The sequence below is a fragment of the Zonotrichia leucophrys genome, chromosome 11 (assembly GCF_028769735.1).
Source record: "Zonotrichia leucophrys gambelii isolate GWCS_2022_RI chromosome 11, RI_Zleu_2.0, whole genome shotgun sequence".
NCBI classification, from domain to species: Eukaryota; Metazoa; Chordata; class Aves; order Passeriformes; family Passerellidae; genus Zonotrichia; species Zonotrichia leucophrys.
In genome coordinates this window covers 7,238,349-7,258,051 of record NC_088181.1, presented here as the reverse complement: position 1 = coordinate 7,258,051, position 19,703 = coordinate 7,238,349, and the positions used below count along the sequence as shown (strand labels likewise).

General features: G+C 43.6%; 1 protein-coding gene across 6 annotated transcripts in view; it reads right to left on the bottom strand.

Annotated features, from left to right (window-relative positions):
* Nucleotides 1-959: 959 nt before the first annotated feature.
* CTCF (CCCTC-binding factor) overlaps nucleotides 960-19,703 on the bottom strand; it is a 34,806-nt gene continuing 16,062 nt past the window's right edge. For 5 of the 6 annotated variants that reach the window (XM_064723254.1, XM_064723257.1, XM_064723253.1 and 2 more), the window contains 10 exons: nucleotides 14,072-14,864; nucleotides 13,277-13,447; nucleotides 12,497-12,630; nucleotides 11,101-11,221; nucleotides 10,185-10,334; nucleotides 8,714-8,874; nucleotides 7,838-8,020; nucleotides 7,321-7,456; nucleotides 4,565-4,732; nucleotides 960-3,537 (listed from right to left, as the gene is read on the bottom strand). In XM_064723254.1, coding sequence (XP_064579324.1) covers nucleotides 3,356-3,537; nucleotides 4,565-4,732; nucleotides 7,321-7,456; nucleotides 7,838-8,020; nucleotides 8,714-8,874; nucleotides 10,185-10,334; nucleotides 11,101-11,221; nucleotides 12,497-12,630; nucleotides 13,277-13,447; nucleotides 14,072-14,864 — 2,199 coding nt within the window. In that variant the 3' untranslated portion in view covers nucleotides 960-3,355. The remainder of the gene's footprint in view (nucleotides 3,538-4,564; nucleotides 4,733-7,320; nucleotides 7,457-7,837; nucleotides 8,021-8,713; nucleotides 8,875-10,184; nucleotides 10,335-11,100; nucleotides 11,222-12,496; nucleotides 12,631-13,276; nucleotides 13,448-14,071; nucleotides 14,865-19,703) is intronic. The other variant, XM_064723255.1, reaches the window with a different exon arrangement.

Sequence of the window (19,703 nt, the reverse complement as noted above, 5' to 3'; positions counted from 1 at the left end):
CAGCTAAAACAAAGCCACTGCACCATCCTTCACACCCCACGTGTCAGCACCAGGTTGAGCCACAGGGTTTAAGATATGATGGCATTTCTCCTTACAGATCCCAGGGACACCTTTGGTTTTTTGACTCACCAAAAAGCCTCCCTAGCTCCAGGCTTATGTAAAACCAACTCAGCACTGCCTCAGACTAAAACATCTTTGGCTTCTGAGCACACAAGTCCCTTGCCCAGCTGGGAAAGCACACAAGGATTTACCCATTTCTCAGCCAGACCTGACTTCTCACAGAAGCAGCCCTTACACCACCTCTCCCACCTGCTGCAACAAGGCTCCAGCGTGCTCAGGACTCCGAGCTTCCACCTCCAGACAGGCTTTCCTTGGCAAGTCACAGAAGACCAGGGATAACGAGTCACCAAACACCTAGTGAAAGCCAGAACTAGCAATTCTTGTGCTTGGTTACAGCCTCCTGTAAAACAGTGTAAAATAAAGTAGTGCCATTTGCCAACAGTGACTCCCCTACCAGCAGTAGGAGGTTCTACCTGAACCTGCAGTGACTGCCAACAGCTGGCACCCTAAACTGCTGTCAAAGGCAATTAAAAAAACACACCACAGAAACTCCACCAATGTTTTCAGAATGAAATGGAAACAATATTCCTGTTAACTAAACCATCAGCTACAACCATGTAAAATCACAGTCAAAACAAACAGAAGTAACAACTACTCCCATGTTACTCCAAGCTCAAGCTGTCAACACCAACATTTGCATTTTACATCCTCTACACACAGAGCAGCACACTCTGATTTAAGGTCATGGACAGGTACCTTGCACTTGGCATGGGGCAGAGGGAACACCAGCAGAGAGAAAGGAGCCAGTCCTGTTGACAGCATCCTTCTGGGAAGAGCAGCTTTTCCATCTGGAGATGGCTGCCAGGTCACACCATGGATGTACACAAAGAAAGCAGCCAGTGAGCACACGTGTTAATCCGTTATTATTTATTAGCTGTACAGCAGTATATTCTCCTTCCCAGCTTTCAAACCCCATTACATATTTTATAACAGTATTTTTTTCCCATGTTGGCTTCCTAAAATAATGAAAAATATCACACAGTACAGCTAAGTACAAAAATGCATCAACCTAGAGTCTGATAGCTAAACTGATAGCTCTCTTAAAAGCGATACATAGAAGAAAAATTTGTTTGAAATCAGCAAGACTGAGGCTCTATAAAAAGCTTACATATTTTAACATGTGACATTTTCATATACAGGCATCATTTGTATTTCACATTATTCCTTTTTTTGTCTTTATCAGAGATTCAAAAATTGTAGAATTACTGACCTATTAATAAAATTTCCTGGCCCAGGTTGAGGGCTGCAGTGACCCACTCATAAATCACCACTTTTGTCTTAACATAGGATTCATAAACACAAAATACAACTACAAGATAGAGCAAAGAAAATGTATTTGTGAAATTATAACTCAAAAAAGTTAATTATATGTTTCAAATTGGTTGGATGGTCACATCCAGAGGGCAGTGTCAACGGCTCAGACTCTGGATGGACAGCAGTGACTGGTGCCCCTCAGGGGTCCATACTGGGACCAGTTCTATTCACTATCACCGTTAATGGCATTGATGAAGGGATGGAGAACACCCTCAGCATGTTTGGGAACACCAAGCTTAGGGTGCAGTGACACACCTGAAGGACAGGGCCATCCAGAAGGACCTGGCCCTTGGGAATCTCATGAGGCTTAACAAGAGCCAGGGCAAGGTGGTGTACCTGGATTGGGGCAACCCTTGGGATGAATCCGGGCTGGGAATGAACAGACCCAGAGCAGCCCTGGGGAGAAGGACCTGGGGGAGCTGGTGGGAGAGACTGGACATGGCCCAGCTGTGTGTGCTGGGCTGCATCCAGAGCCCTGGGGGCAGCAGGAAGGGGGGATTCTGCCCCACTCAGGTGAGACCCCACCTGCAGTGCTGCATCCAGCTCTGGGGTCCTGGGACAAGGAGGACATCGAGCTGTCGGGGCGAGTCCGGAGGAGGCCACAAACACGATTTGAGGGATGGAGCACCATTCCTATGAGGAAAGACTGAGAGAGCTGGAGTTATTCAGCCTGGAGAAAAGAAGGTTTTGGGATGACCTGATTGTGGCCTTACAGAACCTTGCAGGGATCTTACAAGAGTGCTGGAAAGGGACTTTTGGCAAGGGAATGGAGAGACAGGACAACAGGGAATGGCTTCAAACTGACACAGGGCAGGGTTAGATGGGCTATTAGGAAGAAATTCTTCCCTGTGAGGGTGGTGAGGCTCTGGAACAGGTTGTCCAGAGAAACTTACTGCCCCATCCCTGGAAGTGTTCAAGGCCAGGTTGGACAGAGCTTGGAGGAAGCTGGTCTAGTGAAAAGTGTCCCTGCCTGTGGCAGGGGGGCAGAACTAGATGATCTGTAAAAGTGCCTTCTAACCCAAGCCAGTCTAAGATTCTATAAAATACAATTTTTTTGTGCTTCAAAACCAGATTTCACATGTGGGTTTCTCTTGTTCTGCAAGCAATAGTTTGGGTACATATTTTCTCTACCTTATCAACAGCTTTTCCAACATTTACACTCTATCAATTCTCTTGTCACTTAGTTTGAAAGGAATTAGAATACTGGGGTTTCTTAAAACGGCATTTTTGCATACCTCTTAATTAATGGAAAAAGATTAAAATGTAAAAAAAAAGTTATTTACAAGCTTGACCATTACAGAAATGCTTTGCAGAAAGCAAAGCATATTAAGGACAGAAACCAGTTGGAGCATGCCAAAACTACCATGTGCAGCCGACTTGGAGAACCGGAGCTACTCAGTGGGAGAAAGCAAAAACAAAAAAACAAAAAACAAAAAAAACCAACCAAAAAAACATTTCAAAAGTCTAGAACCCTCCCAAGTCTGCATTTACAGTTAAAAACACTACTGAGAGAAGAGGCTCAAGGACTCTGGGAACTGGAAGGGCAAGTCCGGAGTGGTTTTCCACATACTCTAGTCAAGGCTTCCACTTTTGTATATTAAAACTTGGTGCATGTAAACACGGCCCTTGGACCAGCTTTACAATGCAGTTCAGAGCAAAACTAAATCAAGCATCTCAGAGGAAACCCTCAAGGACTCCAAAATATTTCCTAATGTTCCATGATCCTGTAATGCTAACATAAAACAGCAAGTTCTAGTTAAATCACATTCTAACATCGTTTTATTTCCCAGTATGTTTGGTAAAATGGTCTAAAATGATGCACTTCCCAAAGCCAAGAAAAAAGATTAAAAGGAAAAAAATAGATTTGAGCCGCTTAAACACAGCCCAGGCCAGTTCAGTCAGCCAACGTGGTCTTCCTCCATCACCGGTCCATCATGCTGAGAATCATCTCAGGGGTGAGGTCTCCATTGGGAGCTTCCACTACAGCAGGCTGAGCTTCCTCCTCTTCCTCTGCTGTTTCTGCATCAGGTTCTTTCTTCACTTCAACTATAATGTTTTCAATTTCACCAGTGTTCTGGTCTTCAACCTGAATGATTGCTGCAGCTGGAAGGGCAGATACAAAGGAGGAGAGGGGGAGAAGCAGATTATTTTACTGTTTCCAGAGCCAGCCTGCATGCCTCAAGCAGGTCTTTGGGAAGACTATTCCAAGGCAAGGGAAGGTGAGGTCCACAGCAAGCACTGTCACATCAGTGGGGAGCAATTCAACCCACCTCACTCACCCAAGCATCAAGCATTTATTTTCTTGCCCCTTTACGAAGATGGGCCCCCAGTACTACAGTTCCAGTGTGCATTTTCATATTAAAACATCCTTCAAACAATGGATTTTGTAGAATAATGAATGAAATCAAACCCTGTATCAATATATGGGCCTAAGACAAAACTTAAACTTCAGGGGAAATTAGTGATGACAAATTCAGCATTGAATGTTTCCACAGAATAACCCCAGAGAGAAAACAGGCCACACTTGTATCACTGAGCAGATAGCCAAGCCACTGAGGAAGCCACCACCTCCTTAAAGGAACTGATTTCCCTTTCCCATCCTACTCTGAGTCTAAAATGTATTTACTTCGACTGGGCACAGTTACAATGTCTGTTCTTAACCACATCCCTGTGGAGTTGAAACAACACCTGCACTGGTCCTTGCTCAGAACCAACAGCCTGAAGTAAATTCAGTTGTGGCAATACCTGCAAAAGCCAACCAGGTGAGAACACCATGATTTTTTTACTGCCAGCTGTTTTCCCAAGGACTTTATGTATGTCTGTATGTCAGCAGAGACACCACAACTGGTACAAAAAGAAGTGAGCACTTTGCACAACTATGAAATGAAATAACACTAAACAAACACAATGGCCTTTCTTTTCTAGCCTGGCCTGAAGTGGCCCTGTTCCCTTGTGACAAGGAAACCCTTGCAACAAACTTCAAGGTGAGTTCTTAGCAATGCAGAGACAAGTACAGCTATCTACTTTTAAAATAATCTCATTTGCAGGGATCACATCTGCAAGAATGGCCAAATCCAAGGCAAAAGGTGCTCAAGCAAGCAGGGTAAGGTGACTTCAATCAGTGACTTACGCTGGGATTGTTTTGGTTGCGCAGCAGCTTTGCCTGGTGGTCTTCCTCTTCTTTTCTTACTGGGAGGTGGTGCAGGAGCCTCTTGCTCAACTTCTGGTTCAGCCTCAATTTCTACTGCTGTCTCCTCCTCATCTTCATTATCATCCAAATCTGGTTCAGCATTTTCCTCTGTAAGAAAGGATGTCAGATAAATCTTCAGTTTTAACAAGAATAAAACACATCCATCTACAGAGAAGCACCATCAAATCCTGTCCAAAAGAGATGGATTTGAAGGATCAGCTCTGAGAAAGAAGGCAAGTAAGGCCTTTGTTCAGAAGCCACAGACTGTTAATCTGTTACCCTCACTCAGAGAGAACAAGCTGTCCTTCAGAAAGCAAAAGGTAATTAAATTATGTTAGATTATGTGGTAAAAGCTACTCTGCACATGCACAAAGGAGCTCAGAGACAACAGCACAAGGAAGAACAAATAACACATGGCTGGGCTACTCCCAAGCCTATCAGAGGGTCCAACAGCCCATCCAAGTCCCACCTGAACAACACAGAGGAGCACAGCATTGCTCAATACAAGGTGCCCAAATTCACAGCTTCTGAGGAACAAACCTCTTGTCCAGGACACTCCCAGAAGAGCCACCAGGTGTGAAATCCATCCCAATCATGGGAAGCAGCTCTTAAGATCACCTTTGGTACTATGGGGAGTTAGGGAATTTCTGGTTGGGACACAATGGGATGCAGGAGGAAGGCTATTTTGGATCACACAGGACTATTTGCAGGATGTTTAGGGGAGAGGATGAGCTGATTTCAAGAAGTGTGGGGAAAATAGAAGGGCAAGAGGATAGAAGAGGTAGATCCCATGTAAATTGCTGTAGCAGCCATTCCAGGATCTCTGTGAAACAGGAGAACCTCAACAGGCATCCAAGAGCCAGTCTCCCACCCCTCAAGCTCTACACTTCATTCTTCACAACACTCCTTAAACCTACTAGATGAGGACCATCAGCATGTTCAGAATGCTCTGGGCAAACCCAGAGCAGACAAAAAGCAGTGAGAGATGTCCAAGAGAATAATATTGTTTGGACAGCAAAATGATTGCCCTTAAATTTGTAAGGCTGTTCACTAGAGGAGTAGCTTCACTCAAGAATACAAGGGCCACAAGGATACTCCCTTTTATCTGACTAAAGGGAAAAACCCCAACTCACACTGGGGCATGTACAAGCTGCATGATTTTACAATCATTCAAAGGATTCCCCTCATGAGGGATTTATTTACTGGATTTCTCAGGTCCCACCTCTTCAGAAGTTCTTGACATTCTCCCATCACCTCAATGACCATCAATTAACATTCTGTCTAATGCTGGGCAGCCAGGAGACAAAACTATCATTCACTGTTTGGTCTTTCCCCTCTTTGATTAACACAAATTTGTCTATTTCATCCCAGCTTTGCTCATAATTTTTAGGTATTTAGTAGTTGCCAAACCTCATGAAACTGCAGAAATCCAAATAAACACAACAGTGAATAATGCAATTCCTCTAGCAGGTAATTAGAACATCTTTCTTACAGCTACTCAGCTCTCATTGGTCAATTCTTCATTTCTATCCAATGGCTTCTGAGGTCAACCCACATTTGCCACTTCCACTGAGGCTGAAGAGATTCCCTCAGCACAGAGCCTGGCATCATTCACTGCATATCATCAGCTCATTAAAAAGCCTGACTTTTGACAAGCTTCCCCTACAAAAAACTGTTTTAAACTCAGACCAAACCAACTAAACAAAATATGAGTTTTCAGAACAGGCTGAACTCCCAGGAAGATTTCAAATCAGATACTAAGAATGCCATACTCCAGAATGCCACATTTTGAATTACCTTCCATCAATTATTTTACCCTCCCTCCATTATCTTTTCATGCTTAAATGCACAATTAGTTACATGTGCTTAATTCACCTAATTCATTTTTATAAAGATCTATACAAACATGAGTTTAAGCATCAATTTCTACAGTTTTTGAATCAAGGTTTGCAAATCATTTGATCATACTCATCCTAAAACTTGTTTGCCATGTGAGATTTTCAGATATGCATTGTCTAGCCAGAAATAACCCTGTTCTCCCCTACACCCCTTGATTAATTAGATAAAGCACTCCAGATAAAAGACTAATCAGCAACATTCCTTCTGCAAAATCATCTTTGAACTGGTTGGTCTTGAGACTCTACTTGGCTCTTCCTGTTGAAGACATGATGAAGTTTTTCCTCTGCCAGGAGACAGGAGTAGGACTGAGTTTTTCCTTCACACACAGTATTAATCTCCACCACTCCCTTGGATGTTGCCAGCCTTTCTCCACAGAAGTAGCCAAACTATTCAGTGGTGGAGTTGTCTGGATATGACACCCAGTAATGCTGAAGAATGATCAAGTAACATTTCATAGCAATGCACTGCAGAACCACACAGCCTCTTTTGGGACTCTGAAAAAAATTGCCAGAGAGTTTTCCACACAGGCAGGGCAGGAATGGCACAGCTGACACAAGGGGTGTCAGACAGTGTTTTTTAAACTACTGTCTTGGAACAGGCCTGGGACAGCAGGCTCTATATTATCCCTCACAGGCAATACATCTTTCTCTACTTGGCCATGTATCACCATATTCTGTGTTTGCCAACCAGACAAGACTGAAGTGCCAGAAGAAACCTGCAGAACTGGCAAACCAGCAGCTAACACACACAGTGAATCACAGACCTGTAACTCTCAGAAGGTACTGAGCTGCTCTTACCACTATCAGAAGAATCTTCTTTCTTAGAACGCATCTTTCTCTTTCGGCCACGTTTGCCTTTCTTTGTCTCTCCTCCGTTCTCTCCTTCCCCACCATCTAGGCCAGAGCAGTTATCAGCATGTCTGGCCATTGTGTTCTACTCAGTGAAAGATCAAAAACACAAGAAAAGTTAAAACATGCATTGAATTCAAGATCAGACATTCTGGCTCTGTATTTTCAAACATGTTTCTGGTAACTATGTCATTTGCTTTCTAAAGAGAGATTCTTTGGGGGAGATGGGTACATTCATTAACTTTATGAATGAAGTTGCATTTTCACATTGCTCATGATGTGAACACTAAGGTTTGTTGGTACCAATTCTCTCTCCTCTCTTTCCCTCTCAAAGAGAAGAGCTCTATTAAAAGATTCATATTTTACCCTGTACCTCACCCATCTTTCCTTTTGGGTATACATTTCCCTTGGCTAAAAAAGCCTCATTCCACCCCAACCCTCTCCAACTCAAGGAATATTCCCTTACCCTGCGAGTGAATGTTTTGCCACACTTGGAGCAGACAAAGGCAGCAGGGACAAAGTTGGGGTCGTGGTATCTCTTGAAGTGCATGTCCAGGAGCTGCTTCTGGCGGAAGGTTTTATCACAATGGCTACAGGCATAAGGCTTTTCTCCAGTATGGGTCCGTTTGTGCATGACCATGTGCCGCTCCTGGCACGGACAGGGAAAATGGAAACTTGTGTCAATGGATACAGAAAAGTGAATTTTCAGCTAAAACAAGGCCAAAATTTTATGGTTAATATCAGGAAAAGAATGATTCCACAGCAATGCACGAACATCTTGATTGATGGCATATTCAGTCCTAGCTCTTGCCACCCTATATGGACTCTTATTCCTTGGTCAAGGGGTACATCAAGGTTATGAGTTAGAAGGCTTTTCTATACAGGACAGAATCACACCAAGAAAAGGCCACTTGTAGTCTCCTTTACACCCTTCAAAAAATTTAGACAGCTAATTTGATCCTGACAGCTGGTTGTTGCCCTGTTTTTTTAAGCTCTTCTAAGCCTCCTGATCTTTACATTCTTGTAAGGAACTTTCTCACACACTTTATGTAAATAACTTATTGTTTTGCATTCTTTTATGGAGAAGGAGAAATTTGATGGACTGTTGGTTTGTCCAGTGTCATTGGAGAGGCGGCACTGTCATCCTCCAATCAACTGTCACTTTTGGAAATCTATAAATGTTGGGAGTCAGAATTGAACTTTCCCTCTCTTTTACCTTGGAGAGTCCAGTGTCCACGTCGTTTTTATTTTGAGCAACATCTGGTCATACCTAAAAGCTAAGATTTCCATCCCATACTTTCAGCTCCTGTCCTAACACTTTTAAGGGGTGCCCCCAGCTTACCTGTCTGCAGGCATAATCACACTGGTCACACTTGAAGCGCTTCTCGTTCTTGTGGGACTTTTGATGCTGGATGAGGGCATACCTCTCATGGAACACAGCGTCACAGTAGCGACACTTCTTGCCCTGCTCAATGTAGGAATGCTGCTTCCGCAAGTGGACACCTACAGGAAAAAGAATCAAAAAGCTTTCACCACCGTGGCTTTCCAAGCACGAAAGGTGAGCCCATGGTCCTTTAGAGATCCTCCCAAGCTCAGCCAAAACAGTGGAATTTAGGATTCAACTAAAAACCTAAAGGACTCACAAGTAAAAACAACTAGAACAATTTCTAGATGCAAAGAGCTCCCAGAAAAACTCCATTAAGATTTTCCACAGATTTGGTTATTACTTGCAATCTATGCTGATTCAGGATACTTGAATTTGATGATAAAGTACTGTCAAACTAAAGTGTCTTGTGGACTGTTATTTTTAAGACTAATTTGAATTGCCTGGATACAGCCAGAAGCCAGGTAATTCAGTGGGGGGAAACAGGATTTTCTGCAGGATTAGAAGTCAGAGTGACAGGACTAGAAGGCAACAGGGATACCAGCAGATAATCCCTGAAAGGTTTTAGTCACTTCTTTAAAATCCTCCAACTAAGAGCATACCACAGCTGCACGAGCTAGCTTAGGGTAGATTAAAGCATTATTAGAAGAAAAATTCTTCATAGCTAACATCCGTTTTCCTCTGTTGTAAATCAGCTTGTTTGCTCCTGACATGAACTGATTGCCTTTCTCTCAAACTGCCTCTCACTGTAGCACTTGTCTTTACTGGAAGAGAGCCTGCCTTCCCATTACTTGGGTGATAATTCTGTTTAAAGACAGAAAGTTCTGCCAAATCGTGGCTCCTTCCTTTCCCTCAGCTGCTCTGGGCACGATATTGTTTGTCACCTTCTAGAAACATAAGAGCTTGCCTGCTGGAATCACACTGGGTACTGCTCACTAGATCAGCAATGTCCTACTGCAAGGACTCAGGGCTTTTTTGAGCACACAGCTCCAAATCCTGGAAAGTTAAATACTTGCTCTAATTCAAATCTTTTAACTTGATGAAAATATCTCTGCATGAAACAAGGGCCTCCAATGTGCAGGAGGTTAAGCCACGTGATCTTGCTTTTTAGATCCCAATCCTTATGCTATTGAAATCTCAATCCAAGTTCAATAAATGCCTTCCATCTATGGGCAAGCAGTAACTTACCTTGTATGCTTAGGAAAAAAAAAAAAAACCAAATAATGAGTAGAAACTGAAAATTGTTTTAACTTGCAGCAGCTATAAGCTAAAGATGTGTTCTACCAGCCCCATATGTGAAGGTGTGCTTTATGCTGTGCAGTTACCAGACAGGGTATTTGGGTTAAGAGAGCAGTTGGGTTATTTGAACTCTAATTCTGGGAAGTTTTGTACCATCTTCAGCAAATGGCCACGTTTGGGAGACACGTACCCAGGTCACTCTTTCTCGCTATAACAGTATCACAGTGAGGACAGTGGAATTTGGCCACATTCTCCGTGTGCTTCTGCAAAATGTGCATCTTCATGGTACCGCTCTGAGTGAAGCGAGCATGGCAGATGTAACATTCATATGGCTTCTCTCCTTCAGGAGCAAAAGGAAAAAATAGAACAAGTACTTTTATTAAAAAGAAATCTCACCAAGAATCCCCAAACAACCTCCCAGAAACTTGCAACACAAAGAAATTGTAATTCTGCAAAGCGCTCAATAACATCTTTCTCTGCAAGTTATAGCTCCAGTGTCTTTCTACAAAGAAACTAAAGTTCAATCCTTAAGGAAGTTAAATTATTCTTACTCTGAGAAATACAGGCAAGACCTACAGCTGACAGAAGAGAGCAAGTGATATCAGATTTTTTGGGGTGGAGATTCTGATGTTCATGTATACATAAAAGGGCATGTTTCTCCCCATCAATTTTAGCAATATGATTAATTTGGCACTGCAGTAACATTCTGTGCTAAAATCATCCCTATTTATATTGAAGAAAAAATTAGCATCTTTATGAACTAACATGCATGAGATGCTTTTAAAAATGCACTGAAGCATGAAACTACAAATGGCTCTACTCTTCAGCTGGAACACAGCAAACAGAAGTTTCTTCTGTTCAAAATAGAGATGCCTGCATTTTATCACCTCATAGTCAAAGTAGAAATCAGAATCCACCAAGTTCATTTCTCAGCGAAGTAATTTAACCTAGTTTTAAATTTACAAGTGCTCACAAAACGTGGTGCATTCTCTTCAGCTACACTTTATAAAGGTTTTATATTAAACTACACAATAGTATTTGTTTGCTGTGTGCCAGCAACACTGTAGCCCCAGCACTCTGACACTAAGAGAACACAGAATCAGTACCGGAGTGGGTCCTCATGTGCCTCTTCAGTTTGTAGGTGTCTCTGCTGGCATAGCTGCACAGGCTGCACTGGAACGGGCGCTCCCCGGTGTGCGAGCGGATGTGGCGTTTCAATTTGCTAACCTGCAAGCCAAGGGCAAGACTCAAGTTAGCACAGATGAGCAGGCCAGATTGCCAAAAGCACAAGAAACCAGTCAAGAGTTTAAGGGAGTTTAGGCACAAAACCAAACAAGCACATTTCAGTGCCATTTTCCCATTGCTCCTGCCCACTCTACCTCGCCTCCCAGCTTCACTCCAAGTCTTGCCTGATGCTTGTTCCCACACTCAATGAGGCCTTTAGACTCTGTGCTCACCTCACTGTTACTGATCATCTCAGCATCTGAAGACCCTCTAAAATTTTAAAATATCCTGGAGAGACTCAGGGAAATGATGTGGGGAAGCTTAATTCTTTTCTCCTCCTGCTTTTATTTAGAAGGTACAAACCCAGCTCAAAGCAAGAACACCAAACGGTATGGCATTTTCTACCCCAGCCTGATCATGCTGCTTAATCACCAACTTGTGCCTACAAAAAGCAGCATGACCTCATAAGGACCAACTTGGTTATTCTTTCCTAATTTATACTATGAAAACCTCTGCAACATAACTTATTCAGCACTCAAACCACAGGACCTGAAGTGACAGCACTGCAGGCATAGCGTGGGCTGAAAAAAAAAACCTTGAAGCCCCTATATAAGCTCTCCCACTGTAGCCTTCTTCCACTGCAGACATCCCATTTTTTAAAAATTATGTAGCTCATCATCTGGCTCAAATTTCCTTTCACAGTATAAACGCTGTCCTATAAAATATCTAACAATACTGCATGGAGGGAAGGCATTCAAGAATGTCTAATCTGCTCAGGCAAATTAAGCTATCATCTAACATTAGCAAAGCTGCTTTTCACCAATACTGAGACAAAGGCTCATTAGTTTTAGCTACAGACACCTTCATGGCATAAACAGATGATGTGCAGAATGCATGTTTCTAAAATGGGAGAGCACTGTGGACTGAAAGGACATCCCACTGCAGCAGGAAATGTCTGTCTCCTTCAACACAAAGAACACTACAATTTCTGCAATCAGCTTAAAGGACAAATCACTTAAGAAACTGTGACAACTATTGTTTCTAAAGAGGAAACGGGTATCACCTAGAATTTCTGTAAGTGATCTCAAATTGCCTTCTGATTCCCTGAGGAAACCCCACCATTTGCTTCCAAGAGCAGCCCTGATTTATAATTTCTTTTTCCCAGAGCCTTTCAACCAAATGGCCAGAGAGGAAATGCCTAGAACAGAGTTTGTAACAGATGGTGAACAAGCTTTGAAGTGCACAAGGAAGCAGTCAGCACTGTAACAAGTCCCATACCTCCACACTGGCATAGTCACACATGGAACATTTGAATGGTTTCTCGTGGGTGTGTTTGTAGCGGCGATGCCGAACCAACTCTCCACTGGTCACAAAGGCCATGTCGCAGTCTGGGCACTTGTGAGGGCGAGTACCTGATGGGGTGCAGCAAGACAGCAGGACAGTGACACAGAGATTTAGTGACAAAAGAAAATACAAGGCAGCACTGGTTGTGGATTTTTAAAAATTTTTTGGTTTTGAAGTGAATTAGCAAGATTGTTTGCATGTTCTGAAAGATTAAATTAGAGCAACAGAATGCACAAAAGTCAGAGGTTTTGTATAAATAACTAATAGATTTAAGATCTTAGAGAATTAATATCCTTTCAGTGAGGAAATAGACTCCTTTATTTTTGTACCACTTGGTTGTTTACACATTAGAAACCAGCCAGTCAGACGTAAGGTTCAGTAAGCAGAGAAAATGAGGGATTATGAATTACACTCTTGTTTTTGGCAGTAAGGCACAACAAGCTGAAAACATGAGGGCTAATGCCCAAGGCAAAGAGAACATTTCTATAACTTCAGGTAACTTGAGATCAAGCCCAGGATTGATTTTGTGCCCCTGAATAGGATAAGCTCTGCACCTGACCATAGTTCTGCAGGCAGAAAACAACTACGCCGTTTCCTCTTTTTCACCTTGTTCCACAAGAGAAAGCAGGTAAACAAGAAAGATCTACCTTTAATCAATTTGTTCTGATAGCAGAGCAGACCCTATAAACACAATGCATGGAAAACCAAGAGTACCTGTGTGAGTGTTGAGGTGGTTCCTCAGCAATGTGACTGTCCTGAAAGCCCTGCCACAGAGATGGCACTTGTGTGGTCTTTCATCGGTGTGGCTTTTCATGTGGCGGTCCAGGTTGGAACGACGAGGACAAGTGTAACTGCACAGCTCACACTGGAATGTCTTCTTTACACCTGGTCATGAAGGAAACCATCTTTAGTGTTTGACAGTAGTGTGGTCTACTGTGTAATATAAAAGATTCTTGGGGCATAAGTACTGCAAGGAACCACCATGCACCACTAAATCCAACTGCATTGCCTGTGGCTGGTTTGGATTAAATTTTCACTGGTAAGCCAGCACTTAATGTTCCTTTTGCACTCTAAAAAGGGTTCCTTAAGTTACAGTTTTAACAAAAATCAAACATACTTATTACTGTATTTTGCACCATCTACCTTACCCAGCAATAGGTTATGAAAAAGCCCACAGAATTAATGATACCATTGGCTCCTGATGTAAAACATGCACACAAACTGTTACATGTACAGTACAGCAAAGAGAACAATCTTTTCAGTCACAGTTGTATGAGAATATTAATGCCACAGTATCATACTTGTGGAAAATGATCTCCCTAACAGCCTACAGAGAGGAGAAGGGAGGTGTGCCCCAGAAACACTGCAGTCAAGCATTATTAGATTGTGAGCAAGCAGCATTGGGCATGTCTGCTCTCCTCCCACTTGCACATATTCATTTGCCTCAGTCACACTGCAATCACCACAACAAAGGCATTTTTAAAATCCATTTGCAGATGGGGAACCTACCTTTCTTTTTAATTTTTGTTGGTTTTGGTGGCTTCATATTGCCCACCACCTTTTCTGCATTAACCTCGGACAACAAACCCTCCTGCTGCTCCTCTTCAAAGTCATATACAGAGACATCCACATCTTTGCCTTCCTCAGTGTAGCGAAGCTTACTCTTTTTGTTTTTCTTTGTTTTTTTGGCTGGTGGCTGATAGTCTGGATCTTTTTGCCAATTGGGATCTTCCTGTGGCTGAAGTTCACCTTGTTCCAGTGTCTCCACCTCACCGTTTGCACCCACTTTCACAACTTGGAAGCCTTCTGGTAAAGGGAGGGTGTGACAGATCATGGGCTCCCCCTCCTGCAGGCCTCCTTTGGAAACCTCATTTTCATAAGCTCCCTGCAGTTCTTCCACAGACGTGGTGGCAACAGGTACAGTCACTGGTACAGGTACTTGGACCAGCTGAAGCTCACCAAGGTTTATAGGCTGCTCTTCCATATTAACAACCTGAAGTGTTATGATCTGTGTGTCATCCACAGTAGCCTCAGTTTCTTGAGACACCGCACCTTCCATTACTTCGGTCTTCATTTGAAGAAGAGTTGGATCCAGCTGATCCATCATCACCATCTGCACCCCACTGCTGACATCCTGCACCACTTCACTGCCATCTGCTTGGTTTGGTGGTATGTGACAAGCATCATCCTCTTGCCCACCTTCACGGCGTCTTTGATAGGTTTTCCTCTCTTTTCCCTTAATGAAAGTTTCTGATTCCTCCACAATAGCGTCGACTGCCTCACCTTCCATTTCACCTTCCTGCTGTAAAAACAAGAGAATGAATGCTGCACACCACCCAATGTATTTAACAACTGCACAAACCCCACAGAAGGACAAGTTGCCCAACTGGAAACACCCAACTGATCCCAATCATATTCAGAAAACAGGAGCTCAGAGCTGTAGTTCTCCACAAGCCCATCACACTGCAAACCAAGGCAATCACAGAACGCTGCCTGCAGTGAGACAACTGTATCAGCTTCTTGGAGAGGAAGGAAAGCAAGGAAGAGAGATTAAGTGATACACATGTCCCTGTTTCTCAAAGACCACAAATCCCACCAGCAAGATGCACAGCAGTATTATTCCTTACTGAGCTTGTTTAATCATTTCACGTAACTAAGCAATATCAGAGGCAGACTCTGCTATAAATTTTCAAGGTACAAAATTACCACACTGTTAAAAACAAAAAGCCAACCTTAAAGAAAGTGTTACACTTGAGAACTGCAGAACTTTTCCAGGAAAAGGCACTAAGAATTAAGCACAAGAACATAAGCTGCATTTATTTAATATGGAACTACTATTACTTCAAGTCTAAACTCCTCTGAACAACATAAGGAGTTAGGCAAATATGTCTTTTGTCACCAGCCTGGAGTTCAATTCCTGCTCCCACCTCTGGCACTGCTGGGCCCTGAGTGGATCTCAAGATGCACAGTGCATCCCTCCTTGGCTGAATAAGCCATAGCAGGAGACACAGCTCAGGTGGAATCTTATTTCAGTGTAAATGATATGGACTCTGAGCTGGTTGGACTCTTAAGGATGTCATGACACCTGTATTAAATCTATCCATACAGTCACAAGCAAACAATAACACAGAAGTTCAGTATTTGAAGTCAGTGTTCAGCATGTAACTGACAGGAACTGCATGCAAGCATGACACTGAGATTTTGTGCCTCCTCAGACCACCCACTGCTCTTCACTGCAGTTGGGGAAAAACATTAAACTCCTGTATTCTCATTTTGCAGGAAGGTTGTTTCAAGAGTAGTAAGAGCTAAAATGAATTATCATTTTGCAGCTTTTTCCCAAATGAAAGGAATAAGATTATAGTAAAGGAGCATTTTGTAAGTCCGTCTCTGTTCCAGGTGGTTTACTTTGTAAAAATAAGAGGTCCCTAGCCACGCCAAACACCTTCCCTGCATCAGGATACCATTTCTTATATCCCTCATTAAGCATTAAAAAGGTACAAAGGTCAATTTTGGGTAAGAAGAAAGTGACAAAAAAGCCAGCTTCCTTACTAAGCCTGTGAAAAATTCCTGAATCCAGTTCCAGATTTGCTAAGAGACTTCTGTATTTTCCCATTAGAGTGACTGGCCTCTCAGACCAGCTAAGTGAATTAATATAAATATTTAATCTCCATTGCTAACTCAACACTTTAAAATCCCCATACTACTTTCAAATATCTATGTTTAATCTTGTGTACTCAATTTTGATTTGACACAAGACATAAACATGAAGCACAGCTATCAAATCTCCATCAGCTTTAAAAATTACAAGACAAATAATTGCGATTCTTTTTAGAGTTCTTGTTGTTACTTCACTGTCTTTTCTAGTATCATCCACTTCTGCTGTAAAAACAATACAGCTCATCTTGTTCTTCAGCCTGCCCAGACAAGGGACATAAATTAGCGTGGTGCCTTGACACCGGTGATGTCGTGGGCAGCCACAGTCTCCAGAGGGCACCAGATCCCCAGGAATAGCGACATATGGCTCCGTGCTCACTCCCCGCAGGGATCCCGCCTCTCCTTTCCTTCACCACCCGACAGCTTTTCAAGTCAGAGCAAATCCATATGGACAAACAGCTGAAGTACACCAGATGATGTAAGTACTTAACACCAGACAGCAGGCAATCAGAACAGAGCTGGTCTTTGGCCTACAGCAACTGCAAAAGTGTTTTACAATTATCTTAGGTATTTGCAGAGAGAAGAGAAGGCTGTCCAGGTGACCAAAAGTGTCTGAACAAAAAAAGGAAGGACATAGCTAAACAACACATAAAAATGTGGTCAATGGGCAAGGAAGTAACAATAAAATATGTAAGATGGAGAGAAAAAATGGCAGAAGCCCATCTCCAAAGCTAATGCAACTTTGGTGCTGAGCAGAGGTTTGCAACCTTGAAACAAGCACAGGCAGCTCTGAGCAGAGGTGGGGCCCTGACAAGGACCTTCACAGTCACTGTCAATATCAGTTGGTAACAACATTGCTAAGTCACCTGAAAGCGAGCCAACAGGCCAAAATTTGCCAGTGTCCTCTATAATTTTATAGTGGAGTAGGAAGGCACGACTTCTGACTTGTAAAGCAGAAAATCCTATGCCCACCAAGGAACAGGACACTGGCACACATGGAGACTTTGGCTCACACTGTCAGGAAGTTTGCCAGCCTAAGAATGCAGGTGTACAGGGACACCAAGGAAATGCCTGCAGCAAGACTCAGGTTAAAGACACTCACAGTGGGGGTGTACCTGTGAGACAGCAATGGATGGATTCCTACAGCCGTCCGGTAAAGAACCTCAGACCCCGCCACTGCCCCTGTCCCTCTGTCACCTCTCACCCCGTTTCCTGTCGCGCGGCTATCAGGGCTCACACGGCGGGGCACGGCTGCCCCCGAGCGGCGACACGCGGCACTGCACCGGGCTGGGGCCGCCGCCTCCATCCCTGCCTGCACCCTGCCACCTCCGTGTCACCGCCATCCCTGCCTGCCACCTCCATCCCTGCCTGCACCCTGCCACATCCATCCCTGCCTGCCACCTCTGCGTCACCCCCATCCCTGCCTGCCACTGCATCCCGAGCCTGCCATCCATGTCACCGCCATCCCTGCCTGCCACTGCACACCAACACAGCCATCCGTGTCACCCCCATCCCTGCCTGCCACTGCACACCAACACTGCCATCTGTGTCACCTCCATCCCTGCCTGCCACTGCACCCCAACACAGCCATCCGCGTCATCTCCATCCCTGCCTGCCACTGTACCCCAACCCTGCCACCTCCGTGTCACCCCCATCCCTGCCTGCCACTGCACCTCGAGCTTGCCACTACACCCCAACACTGCCATCTGTGTCACCTCCATCCCCGCCCACCACTGCATCCTGACCCTGCCTCCTCCATGTCACCTCTCTATCCCTGCCTGCCCCTTTCCACTGTCCCAGTACACGCTGCATCCTGACACTGCCACTCCCACTGTCCCTGCCTGCTGCTGCATCCTGACCCAGATTTCCTGGCTCCAACACTCAGCACATGGAGCAGCATTCACTCTTGCCTATTACAAAGTATCCACTATTGTCCCTTCCTTTCCATCAAAGTTAGTGCATCTGAAAATGTCTTGTTCTAAACCAAACTCTTGCCACAGGGGAAATGTCACAATATACTGAATGTCACAATAACAGCATATAAAATTAGAGAAATATGCAGGAGCTGTCTCACTTGATGCTTTGGATAGCTCAAAAATCTCAGGAAGCAGATGAGATTTCCTCAGAAGAAGTGTGGATTTACAAATTTCAAAATTCTTCAGCTGCGGGGTAGGGACCCTGCAGGACGTACCCTAAACTTGAGAGGAAAATGTATGGGTGTTTTCCTATTGAATAAGGTCTCTGTAAAGACTCCATTTCTGCTGCAGCAAGCTTTGCACTGGCAGTCCATGCCACTTCTCACTCACTCTGTCTTGAATAATTTGCTACTTTCTCTTATTTAAATTTTTTTTTCTTTACTCTAATTCTACTTTTTCATAAAGTGAGTCTCATGGGCAAATTTTGTATTTATTAGAGGACATGTGCCATTTCCTACAATTAAGACCATTACAGCAGAACAGTAGGAATAAAAACTGCAGAGTTTCTCTCAACTTTTTATTTCTGGCTTTTGTCTCCAGCTCTCTTCCTACCAGTTACTGCTACCTTACACCAACAGCTCGGTTCCACAATGACTGAATCTAAAAAGGAAAACAAAGCAGCAAGTTAAAAGATGCAGTAAATCAAGACTGAAAAAAGCAAAAGAGAAAATATTCCACAATAAGGAGAACGACCAAAAAAGAAATCAAAGATCTGAAAGCACAATTCCCACTAATAGCTCAAGCCAGCCCTTCCACATGGGCTCACCCAGCAGGCTCTACTGACAGACACTGTGACACCAAACAGCTCAGTGCACTGTCACAATCCAATTAGCCAGGTAAGGAGCTGTGACATCCAAACAACAGACCTAAGCTTGCTCAGACAGCTCATGGACAGCCCATCTAAAAAGCTGGAACAAGCAGAAATACAAAGTGCTGTGCCTTTCATACAACTGACACGTCATTCCAATGAAAGGAACCAAAAGGTTGCTTGAGAGAAAGTAATTTAGTGCCAGCTGTCCTGCTGACTACAGCACAGGAGAGCCTCAGCCCAGATATGCTCACTTTCTTCCCCATATCCAATCTAGCCATGCCCTGTGTCAGCGGGAAGCCATTCCCCCTTGTCCTGTCACTCCATGCCCTTGCCCAAAGTCCCTCTCCAGTTCTCTGGAAGCCCCTTTAGGTTCTGAAGGGAATTGTAGAAGCACTAAAAACAACTTGCTGTCATTGTCAATGCAGAAAGTACAAACCCAGAGACAGGGATAGCTAGTGCCAGTGCCTATTTTTTACTGGTGTTATTTATAATAAAGCTACTATCAAAGAAGCATTTGTCTGCCTCTCAGGCATGTTAAAATTAAGGAACCCTGAACTGCATCAAGTTTCATGCACCAAATTACATAAAAATATGTATTTTCACCAAAAAAGGCACAGTCTCAATAAAAACTGCTGGGAGACTAACGCAATTGAGAGGTGTCACACGTTAAATGTTACACATTTAATGCTGTAATACGCAC